At 40.1% G+C, this 24,473-nt stretch overlaps 1 protein-coding gene across 3 annotated transcripts in view; it reads right to left on the minus strand.

Moving 5' to 3' along the window:
- LOC126255899 (adenylosuccinate synthetase) overlaps positions 1 to 24,473 on the minus strand; it is a 74,296-nt gene that overhangs the window by 39,015 nt on the left and 10,808 nt on the right. For all 3 annotated transcript variants that reach the window (XM_049955438.1, XM_049955439.1, XM_049955440.1), the window contains 2 exons: positions 24,031 to 24,161; positions 4,877 to 5,025 (listed from right to left, as the gene is read on the minus strand). In XM_049955438.1, coding sequence (XP_049811395.1) covers positions 4,877 to 5,025; positions 24,031 to 24,161 — 280 coding nt within the window. The remainder of the gene's footprint in view (positions 1 to 4,876; positions 5,026 to 24,030; positions 24,162 to 24,473) is intronic.

A 24,473-nucleotide genomic window follows, 5' to 3' on the forward strand; every position in this document is an offset into this window, starting at 1 on the left:
CCATCATCTTCACAAAACAGAGTAGCAACATTTACTTAGGATATAAAAATTTACTAAATCAAATTGTGAATTTCTGCATAGTGCTCCTTTTACAGAAATCTTAATACTTTCTGGTAACATCTTTCAAATACAGAAATTGATCTAGTATGTAATGTTATTATATCTTTGAGATAACCTACTTTAATTTAACAATACAGTAGTGTGAGAATTGATGAGTGACATTTTACAAAAGACTTTTGAGATGGACTATAAAAGACATGTAAAACAACACATCAACATTCAGAAGTACTAAAACCTTGATCATCATCATAATCTAACTCACCACAGAGTTTTTGATATGATTTTAACAAAACTTCTGCATACTACAAACATGACATCTCATGGTACTAGAAACATGTCCCACACTGAATATCTTACAATGTTTTCCCTCTCAAATACGAGCTTCTTTTAACCATTTGGAAGATGAATTAATGGTTACATTTACATCTATACTCTGCAAACCACCATGAGGTGCATGGCAGAGAGTGCGCCCCATTGTACCAGTTATTATGCTTTCTTCCTGTTCCATGCACATATGGACCATGGGAAGAATGACTGATTGAATGACTCTGTGCATGCAGTAAATATTCTAATCTTATCCTTACGATCCCTATCTGAGCAATACTTAGGGGCTCGTAGCGTATCCCTAGAGTAATCATTTAAAGCTGGTTCTTCCTGTGACCACTCGTGCTGCCCTTCTCTGTATATGTTCAATATCTCACTTTAGTCCTATCTGATGTGTGTCCCACACACTCGAGCAATATCCTAGAACAGCTCGCACGAGTGACTTTTAAGAAATCTCCTTTGCAAATGCACTTCTCCAGTATTCTACCAATAAACTGAGGTCTAGCACCTGCTTTACACACAACTGAGCCTATACGATCATTCTATTTCATATCTCTGCAAACAGTTACACCCCAGTATTTGTACGAGCTGGCTGATTACAATGGTGACTCACTGATATTATAGTCATCTACATCCACATGGATACTCTGCAAATCACATTTAAATGCCTGGCACAGGGTTCATCGGACCACCTTCACAATTCTCTATTATTCCAATCTCTTATAGCGCGCGGAAAGAATGAACACCTATAACTTTCCATACGAGCTCTGATTTCCCTTATTTTATCATGGTGATCATTCCTCCCTATGTAGGTCAGTGTCAACAAAATATTTTCGCATTTGGAGGAGAAAATCGGTGATTGGAATTTCGTGGGAAGATTCCGTCGCAACGAAAAACGCCTTTCTTTTAATGATTTCCAGTCCAAATCCTGTATCATTTCTGTGACGTTCTCTTCCATATTTGGTGATAATACATAACATGCTGCCTTTCTTTGAAGTTTTTCCATGTACTCTGTCAGTCCTAGCTGGTAAGGATCCCACACCGCACTGCAGTATTCTAAAAGAGGACTGACAAGCACAGTGTAAGCAGTCTCCTTAGTAGGTCTGTTACATTTTCTAAGTGTCCTGCCAATAAAACACAGTCTTTGGTTAGCCTTCCCCACAACATTTTCTGTGTGTTCCTTCCAATTTAAGTTGTTCGTAATTGTAATACCTAGGTATTTAGTTAAATTTACGGCTTTTAGATTATACTGATTAATCGTGTAACCGAAGTTTAAATGACCTCACACTTTTCGTTATTTAGGGTCAACTGCCACTTTTCACACCATTCAGATATCTTTTCTAAATCTTTTTCAGTTTGTCTTCTGATGACTTTATTAGTCGATAAAAGACAGCGTCCTCTGCAAACAACCAAAGACGGCTGCTCAGATTGTCTCCCAATCATTTATATAGATAAGGAACAGCAAAGGACCTATAACACTATCTTGGGAAATGCCAGAAATCACTTCTGTTTTTCTCGATGACTTTCCATCAATTACTACGAACTATAACGTCTGACAGGAAATCACAAATCCACTCACATAACTGAGACGATATTCCATAAGCATATAATTCCACTACGAGCCACTTGTGTGGTACAGTGTCAAAAGCCTTCCAGAAATCCAGAAATACGGAATCAATCTGAAATCCCTTGTCAATAGCACTCAACACTTCATGTGAAAAAAGAGCTAGTTGTGTTTCGCAGGAATGATGTTTCCTGGACCCACGTTGACTGTGTGTCAACAGACCGTTTTCTTCGAGGTAATTCATAATGTTTGAACACAATATCCAAAATCCTGCTGCATATCGACGTTAATGATATGGGCCTGTAATTTTGTGGATCACTTCTACTACCCTTCTTGTAGACGGATGTGACCTCTGCCTTTTTCCAAGAACTGGAAAATTTTTTGTCCAGGGATCTATGATGCACTATAGTTAGAAGAGCAGCTAACTCTGCCACAAATTCAGTATGCAATCTGACAGGGATTCCATCAGGGCATCGAGCTTTGTTCAGTTTCAATTATTTCAGCTGTTTCTCGACACTAACCCTCACTGCATTTATCTTTTTAGTGGTATGAGAATTAAACTGATGCAATTGGAACATCTGAAAATGGTGTTACGCATTTCAGATTTTACTTTGCTATCCTCAACTTCATTTCCTGTCTCATTTGTTACGGACTGGGCACTAACTTTGATGCCATAAACAGCCTTTACATACAACCAGAATTTCTTTTGGTTCTGTGAAAGACCACTTGACAATATTCTGCTACAGTAGTCACTGAAGGCATCACATCATGCATTGCTCTCTTGACAGCCAATTACGTTTCATTCAGCATCTCATTATCTATAGCCCTACACTTTGTTTTGCACCTATTATGCAGCTATCTGTTTCTTTAGCCTCTACATGCTTCTGACCTGTGCTGAAAGTTCCTCATTGAGATATGACATTACCGATTTTTTATATAGTTTACTGATCATATATATCTTTCTGCTTTGTTTAGTTGTCACATATAGTTTGGTAATCATTGTTGCCTCTACTGCATCATGACCACTGATACCAGTTTCGATGTGGAAATTCTCAAACATGTAACGTCAGTTTGTTGCCATTAAACCCAATATATTTCCATCATGAGTGGGGTTCCCAACTATCGGTTCTACGTAATTTTCAGAGAAGGCATTCAGTGAAGTTTCACAAAATGTCTTATCAAGCCCACCACTAACAAAACTGTAATTTTCCCAAATGTTGAATGATTAAAGTCTCCACCGATGATTACAGCACGATTATGGAACCTATGTACAAGTGAAATGAGGTTCTCTCTAAAAATTTCAATTACATCAGGAAATGAGACTGATGAGTGATAGAAGGATCTAATAATTACTTTATGCCCACCCATGACACTGATTATTCGCAAACAATCTCACATGCAGCTTTTCTATCTCGGTGTACTTTTGTTTCTTGTCTACTGTGACAAATACACCACCCCCATTTCCCATTTGTCTGTCCTTTCAATATGCACTTAAATTTCCCCCAAAAATTTCACTGCTTTCAATTTCAGGTTTCAACCAGCTTTCTGTACCTAGTATTACGTGAGCTTCACTGCCTTTCATGAGCACTTCAAACTCTGGCACTTTGTTGCAAATGCTTCGGCAGTTTAAGACTTTAATGCGAGCCATTTCTTTCGATCTTACACTGATATTTCTTGGTTTCCTACAGCTGTCATTATCTGTATTGGATGGAGGGTTGCCCAATCTAAAAACCCTTGTGTGCACCCCGCACAGTCAGCTATCTGGGTAGCAACATCTGATGTTTATCGCACGTCTGACCTATTTAGAGGCTCTACAGTTCTCTGCCCTGCAGTGCAAGTCCAGGAAATCACAGCCTAGCTTGCCACAATCTTCGAGGTCTCTGGTTCAGTCCTTCCACTGGACTAGGAACCAAATGGCCACAATCAGTTCTGAGGACAATGCAGAAAACTTGTGAGCTTCAGAGCAACTCCACACACAGAACTATCAATTGCAGTTAACTTTTAATGTTGCTGCCTGAAACTACGCTGATCTTTTCAGCCACCAACAATTTAAAAAATTAACTACAAAGTATCACAAGAAATGGATGCTTACACATTTATCAACTGGACTGTTGTTCAGCTGCAAACAAATGCCTGTTTGATACTGCAACTGAAGGGTAATGTGCTGTACCATCACCTATAGTCAAAGACACAAACTGTCTCTAAGAAAGGAAGAACTTTTGGTATGGTTGAATGAAATGAAAGTTTTAGAATCAAGAGGAAGATATTAATCATACAATACAGTATGTAACTGATTCCATGGCACAAAACCACAGAGACATCATCCCCAACAATTTCATCTGCCACTTCAATGCCACTTAACATGTATGGGCTCGAACTGAAGCATATATCACTGATCAAAATGAACTCTTATAGAATGAGACATGGTTGAGCCTGTTAAATTAGTAACATTAGACTTTAAAAAATTTTGAACCATGGTGTGGAAAGAGACAAAGATCAAAGAATAGGTCAGATGAAACAAAGTAGCAAATAAAGTAGTTTGTCAGGCAAGGGCAGTAGCATTGAAGAAACGAAGCTTTTTCATGCACCACAGTGGAAAGCGCTGCAAGAATCGTCTCTTACTGATTTAGAGTGTAGATTTCTATTTATCATATTAATATTTAGAACTCTATTAAGCTGATAAATGTACATGAATAAAACAAAAAAAAAACATTTTATAGCTTCTCAAAACAGAATTGTGTATACACCATTTCTATGATTTGCCTTGTACAACTAGTCATGCTAGGAATAAAACGTTAACCACTATCATACAGTTCCTTTAAGGCTTAATTGATACTTTAAGTTAAACAATCCAATAAAGACTTTGGTGAGTTTGGACATCTATCTACAGTTCTGTTTGGAGGTATAGTCGTGAATTTATTTACTTACTTTTCAGCAAATATTTCAAAATCTCCTATTAAATCAGCAACACGAATTCCATTGCGTGTTGCTTTCGATGAATATGTTGGCCCAATTCCCTTCTTCGTTGTACCAAGGGACTGTTTTCCCTTTTCTTGTTCTTGGAGTCCATCGACTTGCTGCAGACAAAAAGAAATAAAAGTGAAATAAATAAATACAGATCTGTGCTAACAATGTCTCAATGACAACCCACAGCAATGTCTGACAAAAGGCAATGTCTCACTCAAATTTCACTGAACCATCTTACCTTCCTACTGCTGTTTCAACAGCACTGCGAACATCTGACTGGAGTGTTATAATGAATCGCCCCCTCTCCTCCCACTGAAATCTTGGCTGCAGTGACAGACTAACCAGTCACAAAGCATGAAGTCTAGCTTATATTGAAAGGTTGCGATCTGGTGAAGCCAACAAATGGTTTTGGTAAATGTTTGATTTTTAGTGTAGCCTAACCTGTATGCCACATTTAATTTAATGCAGTTTTCAACATAAAAAGTGCAACAAATTCAGAAAATGTTTAATAGATAATGGACAAGTCTCCACCAACAACTATTTGGAGGCAAAAATTATTAAAAAAAAGGGGGGGGAGGGGGTTGGGGGAAATCTACTATATAGACCACACTAGTTCATTTGTCATCAGTATACAGGGTGGTACACTGATAGTGACCGGGTCAAATATCTCACGAAATAAGTATCAAACGAAGAAACTACAAAGAATGAAACTCTTCTAGCTTGAAGGGGGAAACCAGATGGCACTATGGTTGGCCCGCTAGATGGCGCTGCCATAGGTCAAACTGATATCAACTGCGTTTTTTTATATGGGAACCCCCATTTTTTATTACATATTCATGTAGTGCGTAAAGACATATGAATGTTTTAGTTGGACCACTATTTTTGCTATGTTATAGATGACGCTGTAATAGTCACAATCGTATAAGTACATGGTATCACGTAACATTCCGCCAGTGCGGACGGTATTTGCTTCGTGATACATTACCCGTGTTAAAATGGACCATTTACCAATTGCGGAAAAGGTCAATATCGTCTTTATGTATGGCTATTGTGATCAAAATGCCCAACGGGCGCGTGCAATGTATGCTGCTCGGTATCCTGGAGGACATCAGCCAAGTGTCTGGGCCATTCGCCGGATAGTTATGTTATTTAAGGAAACAGGAAGTGTTCAGCCACATGTGAAATGTCAACCACGACCTGCAACAAATGATGATGCCCAAGTAGGTGTTTTAACTGCTGTCACAGCTAATCCGCACATCAGTAGCAGACAAATTGCATGAGAATGGGGAATCTCAAAAATGTCTGTGGTGAGACTGCTACATCAACATCAATTGCACCAGTACCATATTTCTATGCACCAGGAATTGCAAGGCGACTACTTTGAATGTCATGTACAGTTCTGCCACTGGGCACAAGAGACATTACAGGATGATGACCAATTTTTTGCACGCGTTCTATTTAGTGACGAAGCGTCATTCACCAACAGCAGTAACGTAAACCAGCATAATATGCACTATTGGGCAACAGAAAATCTGGAAAATCCACGATGGCTGCAACAAGTGGAACATCAGCGACCTTGGTGGGTTAATGTATGGTGTGGCGTTATGGGAGGAAGGATAATTGGCCGCCATTTTATTGATGGTAATCTAAATGGTGCAATGTATGCTGATTTCCTACATAATGTTTTACTGACGTTACTACAAAATGTTTCACTGCATGACAGAATGGCGATGTACTTCCAATATGATGTATGTCCGGGACATAGCTCGCATGTGGTTGAAGCGGTATTGAATAGCATATTTCATGACAGGTGGATTGGTCGTCTAAGCATGGTCCGCACGTTCACCAGATCTGACGTCCCAGGATTTCTTTCTGTGGGGAAAGTTGGAAGGATATTTGCTATCGTGATCCACCGACAACGCCTGACAACATGCGTCAGCGCATTGTCAATGCGTGTGCGAACATTACGGAAGGCGAACTACTCGCCGTTGAGAGGAATGTCGTTACACGTATTGCCAAATGCCTTGAGGTTGACAGACATCATTTTGAGCATTTATTGCATTAATGTGGTATTTACAGGAAATCATGCTGTAACAGCACGCGTTCTCAGAAATGATAAGTTCACAAAGGTACATGTATCACATTGTAACAACCGAAATAAAATGTTCAAACGTACCTAAGTTCTGTATTTTAATCTAAAAAATCTACATGTTACCAAATGCTCATCTAAAATTGTGAGCCATATGTTTGTGACTATTATAGCGCCATCTATCACAAAGCAAAAAAAGTGGTCCAACTAGAACATTCATATTTCTTTAGTACTACATGAATATGTAATAAAAAATGGGGGTTCCTATTTAAAAATGCAGTTGATATCCGTTTGACCTATGGCAGTACCATCTAGCGGGCCAACCATAGCGCCACCTGATTTTCCCCTTCAAGCTAGGCAAGTTTTGTTCTTTGTAGTTTTTTCATTTGACGCTTATTTCGTGAGATATTTGGCCCGGTCACGATAAATGGACCACCCTGTATACTGTCAATATACTCTTTCCTAATACTATATGTACACACTAAGATGACACTGTGGTAGCTTGGTAGCTGAGTGGAGTTTCAGGATCACTGGAAATAAGAAGACAATGTATAACTTCAGATCTGGCATTGATGTAGACATTCTTTATGAGCTTCATCGTGTTCATTAACAAAATTATTTCGAACTCAAATGGGAATTTGTGCCATTATTTCTGTGCCTCATTGCTGTGCACATAGCTCGACTCCCGTGTAAGTTTATTCACAGTTATAGTAAATGTTTTCCTAATGAATTTTGTGGAATACAAATGTAACTCAAAATTATCAACAGAGATTAATTTTCTTGTTTGAGTCAAGAATTAATAGATTAAAAAGTTTGCGTGTTTCTCTTTGCTGGGTTGCAATCAGTTGTGTACTAGAAACTGGGCTCATAACCAAAACTTGGGTCGTACAATCATAATAAAGATTGTGAAACAAGGCAAGAATGTGTTTCATTTAGTTAACTTGACAACTCAGTTTAAAATTGTATTAACACTGAGATCTATAAAAACAACTAAATCGATTTCAGAAATAAACAGCAATGACAGCATGATATAAATCACTGCTCACCTTACTCTATTACTGTTTCCCTACAACAGCAGCAATTGCAAATATTGCATATATGAACAAACTATTCAATAAAATGCATTATTTGTTTGTTTTTGCTTTAGGGCACAAAACAACTGAGCATAATCACCCGTGTCATAACTTAAAATGGTCAATTACCGAACGAAGTTGAAGTCAATAACACTCGGAGCCTGAAAGACTGGAGTAGATGATTGGCTCAAAAGGATCACTTCCCCTTGGAGGATGTAGCTCAATCGGTCGAAAATTATATCTCCTTCACCATACTACCAACAAATAAAAAGTTAAACATATCTACAGCTCATGCTGTTCCTGCTAAAATACTAGATAATTCAAATGGCAAACATAAATTAAGATGTGAACGGTTATAAAACCAGCATTCAATCACAAAATGGTGCACTGCCAATGGTTGGTTGCAGTAAGCACAGAGTGGTGTGGAGTCTTAACTTAGATAACAGTGGTTGAAACATATGCAGCTTAGCTAAAAGTATGTCCTCGAGGTGAGGGGAAGTCACCCAAGACGTTGGAATGTGTTTAATTTCCCAGAGTTTGTTCCTACTTAGAGACAACCAATGTTCATGCCAGAGTGACATGATGTTCTGACATGCAGCAACACAGATCTAAAGAGAGACGATAGCTAAAAGGAGTAGCTAGTCAGACTGTAGTCTAAGCAACAGCATCAGTAGCTTCATTCCCCAGCACTCCAACGTGACCAGACACCAACATGGACATCACGTTGGCTACAACATCAATGAGCAAATGGAGGCATTCATGGCTTCTTTGTACTAAGGAAACGTATTTGTATAGCAGACAACTCTGGAGGGCATTAAGTGAATCTGATCATAATAAAAAATTACGAATCCTGTATTGTCGGATGTACTGGGTGGCCTGATATAGGACAGAAAGCTCCGCAGTAAAAAAATCAAGCACTGCTCTAGAAGCCACTATCTAAAATGTTTGTTGTCAATGACAAGAGAGTCATCAAAAAGGACACTTAGTCTGGATGGTTGGGCATACGGGATAGACGGCACACTTATCTGCTGAAGAGAAAATTGTGTAGGTATCACAGCAGGAGTTTGGCAGTGTCTGCATAGAGACTCAACTGGGCTACTGCAGACAGCCCCAGTGGCCAAATTTATGCCTCAAAGGTGGATTGTGTTGGGATGGTGTAAAATAGATGGTCGAGCAGATGAGTAAACGAGACCCCCATAGTCCATTTTTGACTGGACAAGGGATTGGTATAAGTGGAGGAAAATTTTCTGATCTGCTCCCCATGAAGTTTACTTTAAAACATGTAAGATATTTAGAGATCAGATATAGCTAGCTGCCAAATAAGATATGCGGGAGGACCAACAGTTTCCAATCGAGTGAGCCCTAAAGATTTTGTGGTCTATACAACGCATTAGATTTATTACTCCATGGACAATATAAACCAGTGATAGATAAGTTTAAAAAACAGAACCCTTAAGAAAATTAAAAAGTCTACTAACTGCTGTCGTAACATCCAACTTTAAGACTGACTTGCACCTGCTCTCCACACTAGTCTGTCCTGTAAGAGCTTATTACTCTCTGTACAACTACTGCAACCTACACCCATTTGAAGGTGTTTACTGCAGTCAAGCTTAGATCTTCCCCTATGATTTTTATCCCTCCTACACTTTCCTCCATTACCAAAAACTAATCTTTGATATCTCAGGATGTATTTTATGAATCAATCCTTAATTTTAGTTACATTGTGCCATAAATTTTTTTCTTCTCAACCTGATTCAGTACATCCTCATTGTCATTAGTTGCTTGATTCACCTTCCAATCTTTAGCATTCTTCTGCAGCATCACATTTCAAAATCTATTCTCTTCCTTTATGAATCATTTATCGTCCACAGTTCACACCAGATAAATACCTTTAGAAAATACTACTACTTAACACTCAAATTTATATTCACTGTTAAATTTCTTTATTCAGAAATGCCTTTCTTGTGACTGCCAATCTGCATTTTAAATCATCTCTATCTGAGCCTAAATCAAACAATAGAAAAATCCAGGATTGTAACGATGATGAGCACAACAAAAAGACTGTCACAAATAACGGCCAATAAGGCCTTCATCAAAGATACACACACACACACACACACACACACACACACACACACACACACACACACAAACTGCAGTCTCTGGCAGCTGGGGCCACCTTGGCTGAAAATATATTTGTGGCAGTATTTTGTCATTTAATTTTGTTGATATTCATCTCATAACCTCTTCAGGACACGAACCATCCCATTCAACTAATCATCAAAGTTCTTTTGCTCAATATACACACTGAACAACACAAAGAACAGGCTACTGTCTCACTCCCTTCTTAACCACTGTTTCCCTTTCATGTCCTTCGAGTCTTGTAAGTGCAGTTCGGTTTCTGCACAAGTTGTAGATAACTTTTGCTCCACATATTGTATCCCTTAACCCTTCAGAGTTTAAGTCATATTCCAGTCAACATTATACAAAGCTTTCTTTAACCCTGCACATGCTATGAACATAGGTTGGTCTTTTGACACAGGTAGCCGTAGGGCTATTGTCTCGCTTGTTCCAACATTTCTCTGGAATACAAACTGTTTTCCATTGCAATGGCTTCTGCCAGCTTTTTTCCATTTTTCTGTAAATAATTCGTGTCAGTATTTGGCAGTTATGAGTAATTAAACCGATGGTTCACTAGTATTACATCTGTCAGAACCTGACCTTTTTAAAATTTGAATGATCAGATGCTTCTTAAAGTCTGAAGGTATTTAACATGTCTAATGTTTTTCATAGCAGGTACAATAGTTTTCTCATGACTAGCTCTCCCTAAGTTCCAAAAATTCTGAGGGAATGTCATCTACTTTCGAAGTTTTGCTTTACATTTGCGCTTTGCCACACACACTACCATGTGTCTCGCCTGATCATCTTCTACTACTTCCATTTATATAACACTGTCATCAAATTTGTTTCCCTTGTACAGGACATATATTTCTTCCACCTTCAGACTTCCCCTTCTTTTCTTAGTACTCAAGAACTGAGCTCTTAACATTCATAAAATTGTTCCTCATTTCTCCAAAAGTGTCTTTAAATCTCCTGTAGACTACAGTTTTGCATTTCTCCTCCAACCATACCCACTTAAGACATTCTGCACTCAGTCTTTCTTACTCCTTGGCACTACAGCCCTTGTACGGCCTTGGTCTCCCAGACAATCTCCGTCCACTCTTCTCTGCTGGCTGCCTTGACTCTCCATCCTCTAACTCCCATCCTCCTCCACATTGTCTAGCCATCTGATCCTTGGTCTGCCCCTTAAACAACTTCCAGCGGGTTTTCCTTTGAAAACTTTCCAGACTGTGCTGTTCTTCACCATTCTTTCTACATGTCCCAACCAATGTAGTCTATTACTCTTTATTTCAATCACAATATCGGGTTTGTTGCACAAACTCTATGATCTTATTATTTCTGATTCTCCAAAAGCCCCTATAATTCACTGGCCCATAGATTTTCTTAAGTATCTTCCTTTCCCATCCCAGCAACAACTCATCGTCATTTTGTGTCATAGTCCAGGTCTCCGAACCATACATCACCACAGGTCTAACTACTGTACGATACACAATCAGCGTCAGATTCCTACTAAGGCTCCTTACTTTAAACACTTTAACCAGTGCGAAGTAGCTGCTGTTACCAGCTGCAATTCTTGCATGTATTTATTCTCTCATATCATTATTCTCAGTTACCAGTGACCCAAGATATTTAAAGCTCTCACAGTGTACATATCCTTTTCCATTCAAAGTCATGCTTCTTTCTCCTTCACTATATCTTTTCCTAGATGTTAACATATACTTGGTCTTTGACTGATTAATGGTCAGCCCCATCTCCACACCATACCTTCCTAATTTTTCACACTTTTCTTCTAGATCCTGTTTCCTCCTGGATAACAAATCAACAAAATGTGAGCAAGATGTATGAGATAGGCGAAATACCCTCAGACTTCAAGAAGAATATAATAATTCCAATCCCAAAGAAAGCAGGTGTTGACAGATGTGAAAATTACCGAACTATCAGTTTAATAAGTCACAGCTGCAAAATACTAACGTGAATTCTTTACAGACGAATGGAAAAACTGGTAGAAGCCGACCTCGGCGAAGATCTGTTTGGATTCCGCAGAAATGTTGGAACACGTGAGGTAATACTGACCCTACGACTTATCTTACAAAATAGATTAGGGAAAGGCAAACCTACATTTCTAGCATTTGTAGACTTAAGAGAAAGCTTTTGACAGTGTTAAATGGAATACTCTCTTTCAAATTCTGAAGGTGGCAGGGGTAAAATACAGGGAGCGAAAGGCTATTTACAATTTGTACAGAAAGCAGATGGCAGTTATAAGAGTCGAGGGGCATGAAAGTGAAGCTGTGGTTGGGAAGGGAGTGAGACAGGGTTGTAGCCTGTCCCCGATGTTATTCAATATGTATATTGAGCAAGCACTAAAGGAAACAAAAGAAAAATTCGGAGTAGATATTAAAATCCATGGAGAAGAAATAAAAACTTTTGAGACTTGCCGATGACATTGTAATTTTGTCAGAGACAGCAAAGGACTTGGAAGAGCAGTTGAACGGAATGGACAGTGTCTTGAAAGGAGGATACAAGATGAACATCAACAAAAGCTAAACGAGGATAATGGAATGTAGTCGAATTAAGTCGGGTGATGCTGAAGGAATTAGATTAGGAAATGAGACACTTAAAGTAGTAAAGGAGTTTTGCTATTTAGGGAGTAAAATAACTGATGATGGTCGAAGTAGAGAGGATATAAAATGTAGACTGGCAATGGTAAGGAAAGCGTTTCTGAAGAAGAGAAATTTGTTAACATCGAGTATAGATTTAAGTGTCAGGAAGTTGTTTCTGAAAGTATTTGTATGGAGTGTAGCCATGTATGGAAGTGAAACATGGACGACAAATAGTTTGGACAAGAAGAGAATAGAAGCTTTCGAAATGTGGTGCTACAGAAGAATGTTGAAGATTAGATGGGTAGATCACATAACTAATGAGGAGGTATTGAATAGAATTGGGGAGAAGAGGAGTTTGTGGCTCAACTTGACTAGAAGAAGGGACCGGTTGGTAGGGCATGTTCTGAGGCATCAAGGGATCACAAATTTAGCATTGGAGGGCCACGTGGAGGGTAAAAATTGCAGAGGGAGACCAAGAGATGAATACACTAAGCAGATTCAGAATGATGTAGGTTACAGTAAGTACTGGGAGATGAAGAAGCTTGCACAGGATAGAGTAGCATGGAGAGCTGCATCAAACCAGTCTCAGGACTGAAGACAACAACAACAACAACGACAACAACAACAACAACAACAAATCAATATCATCCACATATGCAAGCTCCTGAGTCACTATTAAACAGTATTCCCCCAGGGTTGTTGCTTTGTGTCTTTCGCATTACACTCTCCAAGATGACATTAAACAGAATAGTGGTGAGCACATCACCCTGCCGCAGTCCTTAGTTAACTTCAAATGCCTTTGATAAAGTGACCTCGATCTTTATTTTGCATATTATTGTTCTCAATTTCATTTGAACCAATCTTATCAGTTTGTTAGGGAATCCTGTCTCTTGCATTGCCTTCCAAAATTGATCCCTTTTGATCCTATCATAAGCTTGTTTGAAATCAATGAACAGCTGGTAGACATTGAGGTAATACTCCTAAGATTTTTCAAGGATCTGTCTGATAGTGAAAATCTGATCTGTAGTGGATATACTAGTTCTGAAACCACACTAGTAGTCTCCTAGATACTCTTCTATGTATGTTCTTAACTGTCTAGCCATAATTTTTCCTAATACTTTATATACCATACAGAGCAGTGCAATTCCTCTATAATTCACAGTTCTGTCATGTTTCTTATGTATAGGGCAGAGTATTTCTGTACTCCACTGTTTTGGCATATTTTCTTTCCGCCATATTCCCACTATAATCTCATGCAAGACCCGTGCTAGCTTTTCTCCACCATATTTTATCATTTCTGCTGTAATGTTGTCTTCTCCTGGAGCTTTATTGATTTTAAGTGTCTTGATACTAACTTCTTAAAGTGTGGGTTCTGCTACTGATCTCTGGTTCTCTTCACCTCTGCTTACTTCCTGCTCCACCTCTTCTGCCATACCGGCATCAACCCCACCTTCGTTTTCCAATTCTGCATTCAGTAGCTCACTAAAATACTCCACCCATCTGTCTAAAATTTGATCTTTTCCTCCAAACAAATTTCCCTCATCTTTACAGAAAACTGCTCTGGGTTGGAATCCTTTCCTTATTTCTTTAACCCTCATATAGAATTTCCTTGTTTCATGAGCAGTATTTCTCTCTTTTAACTCATAAATCTGTTTTTCTAATTCTCTCTTTTTCCTCCTACATCCGTTATCTGCTTCCCTTATCTTCTCCTAGGGGTATTCTTCTGTAGTACCTCTAGTTCTCCTCTGCAGCTTTCTTTTTCTTGCCTCAATTCTTTCTTCTGTCTTCCTCCTACAGTCTTCATCAAACCATCTTCAATATCCTCTCCTGCCCGCTCTTCGGCTTCATTAAGTCTATCTGTCAAGATAGTTTTATACTGTTGTACTGTATTTTCATCATTTCTTAACTTTGTATTATCAAACCTTGGTGTGATAGCTCTCTTGGTCTATCTATAATCGGCTGTCCTCAGTCCGTATTTGATTCTTAACAAATAATGATCACTATCTCCTTCTGCACCATGAGAGCTATCCACCTCTAATATATCTGATGCATGCATCCATCTATGAGTATGTGATCAATCTGATTTTTTGCAATCCCACCTTGGGAGCTCCATGTAACTTTCCTTATATCCTTCCTTTGCATCCATGTTCTTTTAATAATCATGTTATTGCTCATGGCAAAATCAGTTTGTCTAATACCATCATCATTAGAAACTTCGTGTAGCTTCTCCTTACCAGCTGTTTTCCTGTATGTAATTTCTTTTCCTACTTGAGCATTGATGTCCCCCATAACCACCTTAATATCATGCTTTCCACCCCTGCTCAAGTTTCTCATAGAATACATCTTTTTCCATCGACTCTGCATCATCTTTTGGTGCATATGTACATATGAAGGATATATTGAAGAAAAGGGCTTTCATTCGTAGTATGCAGATTCTGTCGCTAACAGGCTTAAAGTTCAATGTGGCAGCCTTTTAAGCATTAGCAACCAGAAAACCTGTGCCTCCATATCCTCTGCTTCCACAGCTATGAAACAGTGTGTGTGTCCCAGATGCTAATATTCCACTTCCTTTCCATTTCGCTTCTTTGTACTGCTGCCATTGTCCTTCTATATTTCTTCATTTCCTTTTTCAGGTTCTATAGTCCTCCAGGCTTGTTCAGTGATCTCACATTCCATGTCGCTAAATATCAATTTGTGTGCCATTTTAGTTGCCAAGGCAGTTTATCCATTGCATCCATCCTGATTTCTTTGTCCTTTTGTCCTGTAACAAGCTCTTTCTTCCAGGGTGAAGTTGTGTGCCTCACACCCAATGTTCATATTGGAGGACCTGGATTTTTTTAGGGTTCACTCCCCTACAGGGTTGGCTGCCCTACATATATAGGGGCCCCCACCTGCCATGTGTTGCAGGACACACTTCATGTGTCTCCTCAGCCGAAACCAATCCAGCTTTGGTGACCCTGCCAGTAGCTATGCTACCGCCAGCACAGCTCTTGGCTTCAATGGAGCACACAAACCCTCCAATCTGGCACTGAAGGTGCCTATGATAAGGCAGTGTCCCCTGGGAGGGTCTGCACTCTCACTCACTCACGCTCCTTATTTAGAAATCTTTTTCTTTCTTTTTCCAAACTCCATTGTTGTATTTTTATGTTGTTCTTTCATCTAAGAAACCCAGTGTGTTATACAGGGATTTCTACTGCACCTTGTCATTTTGCCTATTTGACAGTTCATTATATCATGTTCCACCTCTGTTTCAGCCAATCATTGCCTAATGCTCCCTTTGAAATGTTTAACAACCTCTGGTTCGCTGAGTACAGCTTAATTTGGGCTGTCTGACCTATGCAAAACATGAACACACAGACTAGAGGCTTACTGGAATATACTTTACTGCGGCAACTGTATTTAATGAACAGAGTATAACAAATATTACTGCGCACCAAGTATTGATCGGAATGTACATTCTGAAGTGAATCATTCTTGAATGTACAAACACTCCAGAGGAAGTCAGTACGCGATTACTATTGTAACGCAGAGTGACAGGATCAGGAAGGGAACACAGAACATACAAAGCACAAAGATGCACAGCGAGGAATAAACAATAAACAGCAATGTAAAAACCTATTACAAAACGCAGTGATCCTAGCAGCTGATGTGGAATCTGCTAGACAGCTGCAATTCACTTGTTACCACGCAATACTGCATTGCACCACTAAACGTACGAGCATCACTAGCTGACACAAGCTTGGCTTGACAGTTGACTGCGATGACAACAAGCAACTGTGCAGATGACGTTACATGAGCCCCCACTGTGGAAGTGGAGTAATGTCACGGCTCTGGGAAGCAAAATGCACATGGCAGCCAGAGCGGATTGTGCGTGCTTGTCGCTGGTCACCGTCAAACAGTTGTTGCTCCTGCAGTGGAGATTGTGACACTGGTACTGGAGGATGCTGAAGTCTTAGTGCAGTGGGTGGTATCTTTCTGGAAAATGTATGCGGCTTGACAATGGTAATGATTGTGGGCTTTCCACTTATGAAATACAGCACGTGCGTGCTGCTTCGAAGAACACAGTATGGGCCAGTGTACCAGTGGTGTATTGACACTGTCTGTTCCGAGCATCACTTGTGAGCAATTTGCTAAGTTGTGGAGCACATAAGTGGTCGACATACCATGTTTGGAGGTTGTGGGAGGTTGTATTAGAGAGGCATTGTCCCTTACTTGCCGAAGGAATTCCGGTTGATCTTGTGTTGCGATTCTCTGGGAAGACGCAATGGTTCACCATACACCAGTTCCATTGTTAATGAGCCAAGTCCTGTTTTTATGCTGTTCATAGACCCAGGAAGGCTTATCAGATGGGTGGAAGCCCAGGACATTCGATGGCACATTAGCACTGCATTCAGGGAATGATGCGATCTTCTGATCATTCCATTACTAGCAGTGTGGTAATTGGTAGTCTCATGATGTACGTCTTCACAGAACTTTGCCATTTGGGGTACAAGATTGCTTCAAACTGCTGGCGGCAATCAGTATATACGTGTAGCGTGCAGCCAAACCTTGTTAGCCAAGTCAATGTGAATGCAAAGGCTACAGTTTCTGCAGTAACACTATCGACATGTGTTGTCTCTGGCCAGCATGTAAAATGATTGACACTGTGAACAAGTATCACTGGGCTCTGTACAGAATAAGCGGTCCTACAACGTTGAGGTGCAGATGTGCAACATAAGAGGTCGCATCTGGTAAGTCACTAATTGGTGCATGCACGAAAAAGGACAATTTAGTGTTGACACTGAAGGTACATCCATGTCCACTTTCGACAATCTCTCACCGTCCCTGGCCAGATGAAATAATGTGACACAAGGTGAAAAGTTGAGTGTGTTCCAATGTGGCACAAGTTGTGGAAAGTGACGAAGACTTGCCACCGAAATGCACTCTATGGGAAAGGTTGTGGTCGTCCCTGTGAAATGTCAATACAATTGAGCCTCTTCACTGGAATGTTGACTAGCTGAAAGTTTAATGCCAAAGTGGTACTGTCAATGAAGGTCCGGAACACTTCATCATTCTGCTGTGCCTTGGCCAGTAACAAAAAATCTACTGGTCATGAAACACTGCTGACGTGCGAAAGAGTTTGCCACCACACTGTCAATGTCAGGAATATGCTTTATGCCTGTGCTTAATTGGCTCATAAATTTGAGATGGTTGTACTGATGGGAGAGCACCTGATAGTATTCTGTTTGAAGCATAAACTAGCAGCTTGTGATGTGTGTCAATCGTGAACATCCTTGCTTCTATTTGCAGCCAGAAGTATTTAACTGTATCACACACACAGCCAGGAGTTCACAGTTGCATGCACCCCCCCATTGCATTGTGACAGTGGCAATTTGTGTGAGAAGTATGCAAGCGGTTGCCATACTTCACTGATCGATGCTGCAGTACTGTGCCAACAGCAGTGTGACCCATGTCTGTACCACTAATGCCAAAGGTGCATCACATGTAGTGTGCAGGAGGAATGCTGTGTTTGTCATACTTCATTTTATAGCCTCGAAAGCAGAGCTCAGTGCTTCATTCCAATGCATTGGAATCCTGCACGAAACCTTCGGGCTGGTGAGTGCTGCATTCAATGCTTCTCGCATACCTGCCGGGTGGGATAGGTGTCGGTGGTACAAGTTTAACATTCCTAAAAATTGGCTTAACTTCTTCATTGTGTTTGGTCTTGACATCTGTAGAAATACTTCAATCTTCTTGGTTAGCAGTGGGGTGCCTGCAGAAGATATTGGGTGGCTTAGAAATGTTACCTCAAGTTTCCGAAACATGCATTTGGCCATATTTAGCACCACACCAAACTACATCAGACATTTAAATACCCATCGAAGTGGTGGTGTTGCTCCCTGGTTGCTGAAAATATATCACCCAAGTAGGCAAAGCAAAATGGCATGCCTCGCAGAATAGAATCGATAAACCTTCCCCAGATTTCGGCACTGGTTTGTAATCCAGTCATGAATGGAGTAATTACTACCACCTTGGGGATGTCTTATTCTACCAGAAGTATCTGTGTGTATGCTTTGGTACAGTCCAAAATGCTGAATGCTGTTGTGCCAAGCAGCATGTAATTATAGTCACGTTACAAACATGCAGGCGAGCATCAGATACTGTTCTGGAGTCAAGTGCACAATAATCACTGCAAGGGTGCAAGGCTCCTCTTCTCTTCAGGATGAGATGCAATGTGGATGACCACGGGCTATGTGATTGCCTGATTATTCCTTCTTTAAGCATTGCATCAAATTCCACTCTAGCAATGGCCATACACATGGATGCCAAATGCCTGGGTCTACAGGATAACAAAGGATGATATATAGTTTCAATAATGTGTGACACATGGTTAAGTGCACTGGAGGTCTGCTCAAAGTCAAAAATTGTCTTAGCAGAGAGACGTACACCTTGTCACACACCTGTATCAGCTGATGTATCACAGTGAAACCCTGCTGCCAGTCCAGTAATACTGTTGACCAGCCAAGTGTTGGCTACATCCACTAATAGACAACATGCTAAGAGGTCACCTCCTATAATCAGCTCAATGAACAGGCAAGCACACTCCCATATTCAACTTGATATGTTGCGTTCCATATGTTGAGATGCACGAGATGATAGTGGCAGATACACAGAATGCCATCTGCTGTCTATGGCAGAGCACTGAAGTTCTCAGTAGGATGCTTAAATCTGGCCAAGTGTCTTCTCAAATATTTCTGACTAGTCCTATCATTAATGAACAGGCACTGAACTGCGGGGGAGTTGGCTGCACCAACCACCAACTGTCACTGGCATTTGAGTATGACCACAGTGTTGCCCATTTTTGTGTTTATACACTGAACCTATAGTAGAACCACCACACAGGTCATTCTGCACTCAACAATAAGATTAGTCGACAACCAGCTTCTGGATCTCCAGTGATAATGTCCTCTACTATTTCCAGCACCACCTTGCGACAGCAGCTTACCAATCTGCGGCAGCACTCCAATCTCTGTGCATGTGACTGTTGCTGCCACTGTCATAATACTGCTCAACACGGTCACTGCACTAACCTGGGAAGGTGCAATGGCCTCTTAATTCAGTCATTGAGCTCCGTCACCGAGTCCAAAGTCATTTCTGTTGGTGATACCAGGATCGCTTTGACCTGTAGTGGTAGTCAGCTGCTCCACAGTGTGCACAGTAGATTGTCAGGAACAGCACCTGTATCCACCTTACTTGACAAATGGTGCAGATATTGCAACGGCTTATGACTGCCTGTCTTGTGTCAACACTCGCCCAATTCACTCCTCATGTGACACTGCGACTCTGGATTAATTCCCATTTAAGCCTTTCTTATGAATTCTCTTGAGGCGGTGCAGTAATCACGTCTTTTACTTGCATGGCATATAGGTGATCAAACTGACTCACAATGAGAGTGGATATTGTCGAGTCGGCTGAAATTCTTGCACAGCAAACACTGGGTTCCTACCTGCGCAAACCACAGAATCATGCCGTCCACCCAAAATGGAGGCAAATGGATTGCTAATCTGGACCTGCTGGTGCATTAGTCATCTTGCATTATAGTCAATCCCAGTGGTGGTGGTGGTGGTGGTGGTGGTGGTGGCGGCGGCAGGTCAACCTTCTGTAGCTCACATCACATCAAGGTTACCAGCTGCAGCATACAGCTCAATTTTGGCTGTCTGACCTTCGCAAAATGTGGAAACACAGGCTGGAGGTTTACTGGAAGAAAATACTTTGTTGCGAGCACTGTATTTAACAAACTGGGAGCACATCAATTATTATTGTCCGCCAAGTATTGATCACAATGTGAACTCTGATTTAATCATTCTTGAATGTACAAATACTCAGGAAGAAGTCAGTAAGCAATTACTCTAACCAGGGATGACAAGCACAAAACACAAAGCATAAAAAGTTCACAGCAAGAAATAAAAAATGCACAGAGATGTAAAAACTTATTAGAAAATCAGCATCCCCTGACAGCTGGTGAGAATGCTGTTCGACAGCTCCGATTCCCTTGTCACCGTGCATATGCAACACTACACCACTAAACAGAAAAGCATTACTGTCTAGCGCAAACATGACAATCAACCAAAATGACAACACACAGTAACAAAGCAGACACTACAGGTTCTTTCAATTTATTCAGAACCCATCTTCTTAATTTCTTATTTTTCTGCAAATCTTTCATTTTTAATCTGCTTTCCATAATCAAATTATGACCAGAGCCCACATTTGCCACTGGAAATGATTTACAGTTTAAAATCTGGTTTTGAAATTGTCTTCCCATTATGCAATCTGTCCTGAACCTTTGAGTGTTTCCAGATCTCTTCCATGTGTATAACCCTCTTTCATTATTCTTGAAATAAGCATTAACAATGATCAAACTGAGCACTGATCAAAACTCTGCCAGGCAACTTCCCCTTGCATTCATTTCCCCCAGTCCATGTTGTGTTATTTTTCCTTCTCGCTACAGTGAAATTCCAATCCCCCATTACAATTAAACACAGATGTAAATTACTATTTTCAGCTGATAGTGGAAATTCTTCCACCTATAACAGTATTTATGGAAGTGTACTAACTTGATCAACCTTGGGTTACATTTGTAATCAGTCAATGATGTAGAATTGGTGATATTTTCTGACAGACTTAAATGTGCAATACCTACACCATCTACTGAAATAGGAATTGGTAGATTACCTGTATTTCAAAAGTCATGGTAACACAATTATCAACATGTATAAAATTCTTGCTACTCTGTAGCACAGTGTTATAGCCTGAAGACAGTTACTTGCTGCTTTGCTGTCAAAAGACATTTCATTGTAGCTGGAAACACACAACTCTGCTGAAATGCACAAGGAGTGAGGTTATACATATTACTCCAGTAGAGTAATATGTAACCATGCATATACCTTGCTGACAAGCGAAATCTGAAATATATATGACAATGACTTAATGCTTGGCAGAGCACAACTGTTGTGTGGATTTGTTATGAATTTAAGTATACCACAGCATCTTGAGGGATGATGCATGCCTTCAAGGTGGGACGACAACAGCATTAACTTTGTAAGAGGAAGCACCTAGGGGGATATTTGAGCATGCTTCATGGTTCTTCACCCCAGGTCAACGAAGCAAATCGCCCCTGAGGCAATAGCCACAGTTGACTAAGTCAATGGTATTGGAAGGGAACAAGTGAATAATTTAAATGTATTCTTTTCTATGGTCGAACTTAGAACTATCGAGTTGATATCTGTAGTTTTACATCAGATCTAGAGATAGCAGTGTATGTGATGTTCCTTTATGAATATCTTGTGTATTTATTCCATAGAATTTGATGAGATGTTAAAGCATTTTACATCCAGCAATATTACAGACTGCAGAGGAGAAGTCCAACAGATTTGGCCTGTCACAATGAAGAACTCCATGGAACTAAATACTATTCAATAACTATAGACCTGCTGTTAACCAAAACTACGGAAAATCAACATTTTCAACATAAGGGACTCTACATCATATTAAGTCAGATCATGTGCAACAGAACTTATTCTAGTGTATGGAATGCCAACCTTCAAGTATCATCTTAGCACTCCTCTTAACCACTTCCATAACCTTTCCTTACTTTCACCAACGAAGTACTCTTTGGTTGTTCGCGGGGAGGAGATATGAATTCTAGACCAGAATGAGTTACAGTGTTGAGACGTCCTCGCAACACACACACTGTCTGTCTGTCTGTAGTGATGGGGAGCTCATGAATGAGTCGTTCAAATGAACACTTCACTTCAGTGAAGTGTGAACTAACCACTCAATTTCAATGAACTGGTACTTCAAACTCTTCACAGATAGCACACTCCACACTTTTTTCTAGTTCACTCACTCTCTTCCCCCCTCCCTCTCCCACTACATCGGCACTACGTCACTCATCCTCTCTTCATTTCAGTCAACCTTCAGTCCGCCCTCTACTGCCTGTCGACGAATCGCGTGGTGTTTGTGGGGAACGATAGGTTTACGAGGGGTTGGGGAGGTGGGGGGCGAGGGGAAGGCAGCGTCAGCTGCTTCCTACAGTGCTGACATCATTACCCGTGACTATTTGTCCAGTTAAACTTCGCGTCTACGGGTAGCCTACCGTTGGCAGAGCTTGCAGACAAATGAATATTAAAGATACAAACGAAGAGGCTGGCTGTGTGAGCAAGCAAAGCCAACATGAAAATAAAAGGTTTTTTAATAACACTGAAAGAGGGATTTTACCAGAAATCGTACCAATGACTAAAGGTGACAGTTTACGTTTTCAATCTGGAGTATTATTATTTTCAACAAAAATAAAATCTACAGGAAAACTTCTGAATAATTACTTAACGTAGGTATATAGCCTTTGTGACAGTGGTAAACATACTCATTCTGTTTTGGATTAAATTTTAAAAGGAACATAAAACTGGACTGCATTTCGTTGGTAGCCCTAGTTTTCAGTCCATGAATACAACAAATAATGTTTCATTTGGGAGATAAAAGACTGTTTTGTGCACTTCATGAGAAAATGTCGAGCAAGATTAAATGTAATACCTTCTTTATATGTGACAGGCTTCTGTGTTTATCTTTCCTTTGTCCCCTTTGACTATGCTCTACTTAACTCAGACGCTGCAAGACCATAGAACGTTGCGTGCATGTTACTGCAGAGTTCGGCCATCTGTTGATAAAATTATGAAGTATTATGAAGCTTTATTGTATGAGCAAAGCGAAGCGAGCGTAGCCATGGCTGAGCGGCGAACTGGGCAACTTCGCCAGGCTTCCGTACTTCATGAATGAACTACTTCATTTGAACGCTTCACAGCAAAGAGTGAAATGAATTAAGTAGTTCACAGGAATGAACAAGTTCAACCCATCTCTATCTGTCTGTCTCTCTCTCTCTCTCTCTCTCTCTGAACAGTTACATGGTTTGTTAATGTGAAAATGCCAAGCTGCACCAAGGTTCAGAATACACATTAAATTTTAGATCAAAAAACTGGCTGGATAAGTCAGCTGGAAGGTCGGAGGAAGACAAGGCATATCACCTCTAACAGAAACATGCCTTGTAAAGCATTATGGAATTAAAGGTTCTTGACATATTTACCTTATGGGGATGTTATGCTTGGTGAATGTAAATTGCCTCTACATGTCATCATTACAAGAAATCTTTATCAGTGTTACAATAAAATGAATATTATTCCATCAACAGTACAATACCTGATGGAAGTCGAAGACTAGATGAGACCGATCCGATACCAGCAACCGGTCCTCCCATCTTGACAGGCCTTTTGCAGCATTCTTCTCTAACTCCTCAAATAAACCAGGTAGATGAATGACCACACCATTACCTATAATTTTGAGTTACATTCATGAGAAACATAAGCATGGCTCTATTCCTTTAGAATGAAACATTTCTTTGTGTTATTAGTTAGCAAAGGAAATCTTACCTCTTGAATCCTCCTATGAGACAAACAAAGCATTAAAACTATAACAAAGCAACCAAACAGCATTATACTATAAATATGTTTGTTACCTTTACATGTCGCCAAACTTTTAAATGGTGGTAAGTGAATATGAAAGCAGTTGAATACACACACGAACACAGTCCAATACAGCTACAGAAATCCACAAAAATTCTTAGTTAACACACGAAGTCCTAA

This window comes from Schistocerca nitens, chromosome 1 (assembly GCF_023898315.1).
Source record: "Schistocerca nitens isolate TAMUIC-IGC-003100 chromosome 1, iqSchNite1.1, whole genome shotgun sequence".
Taxonomy (NCBI): domain Eukaryota; kingdom Metazoa; phylum Arthropoda; class Insecta; order Orthoptera; family Acrididae; genus Schistocerca; species Schistocerca nitens.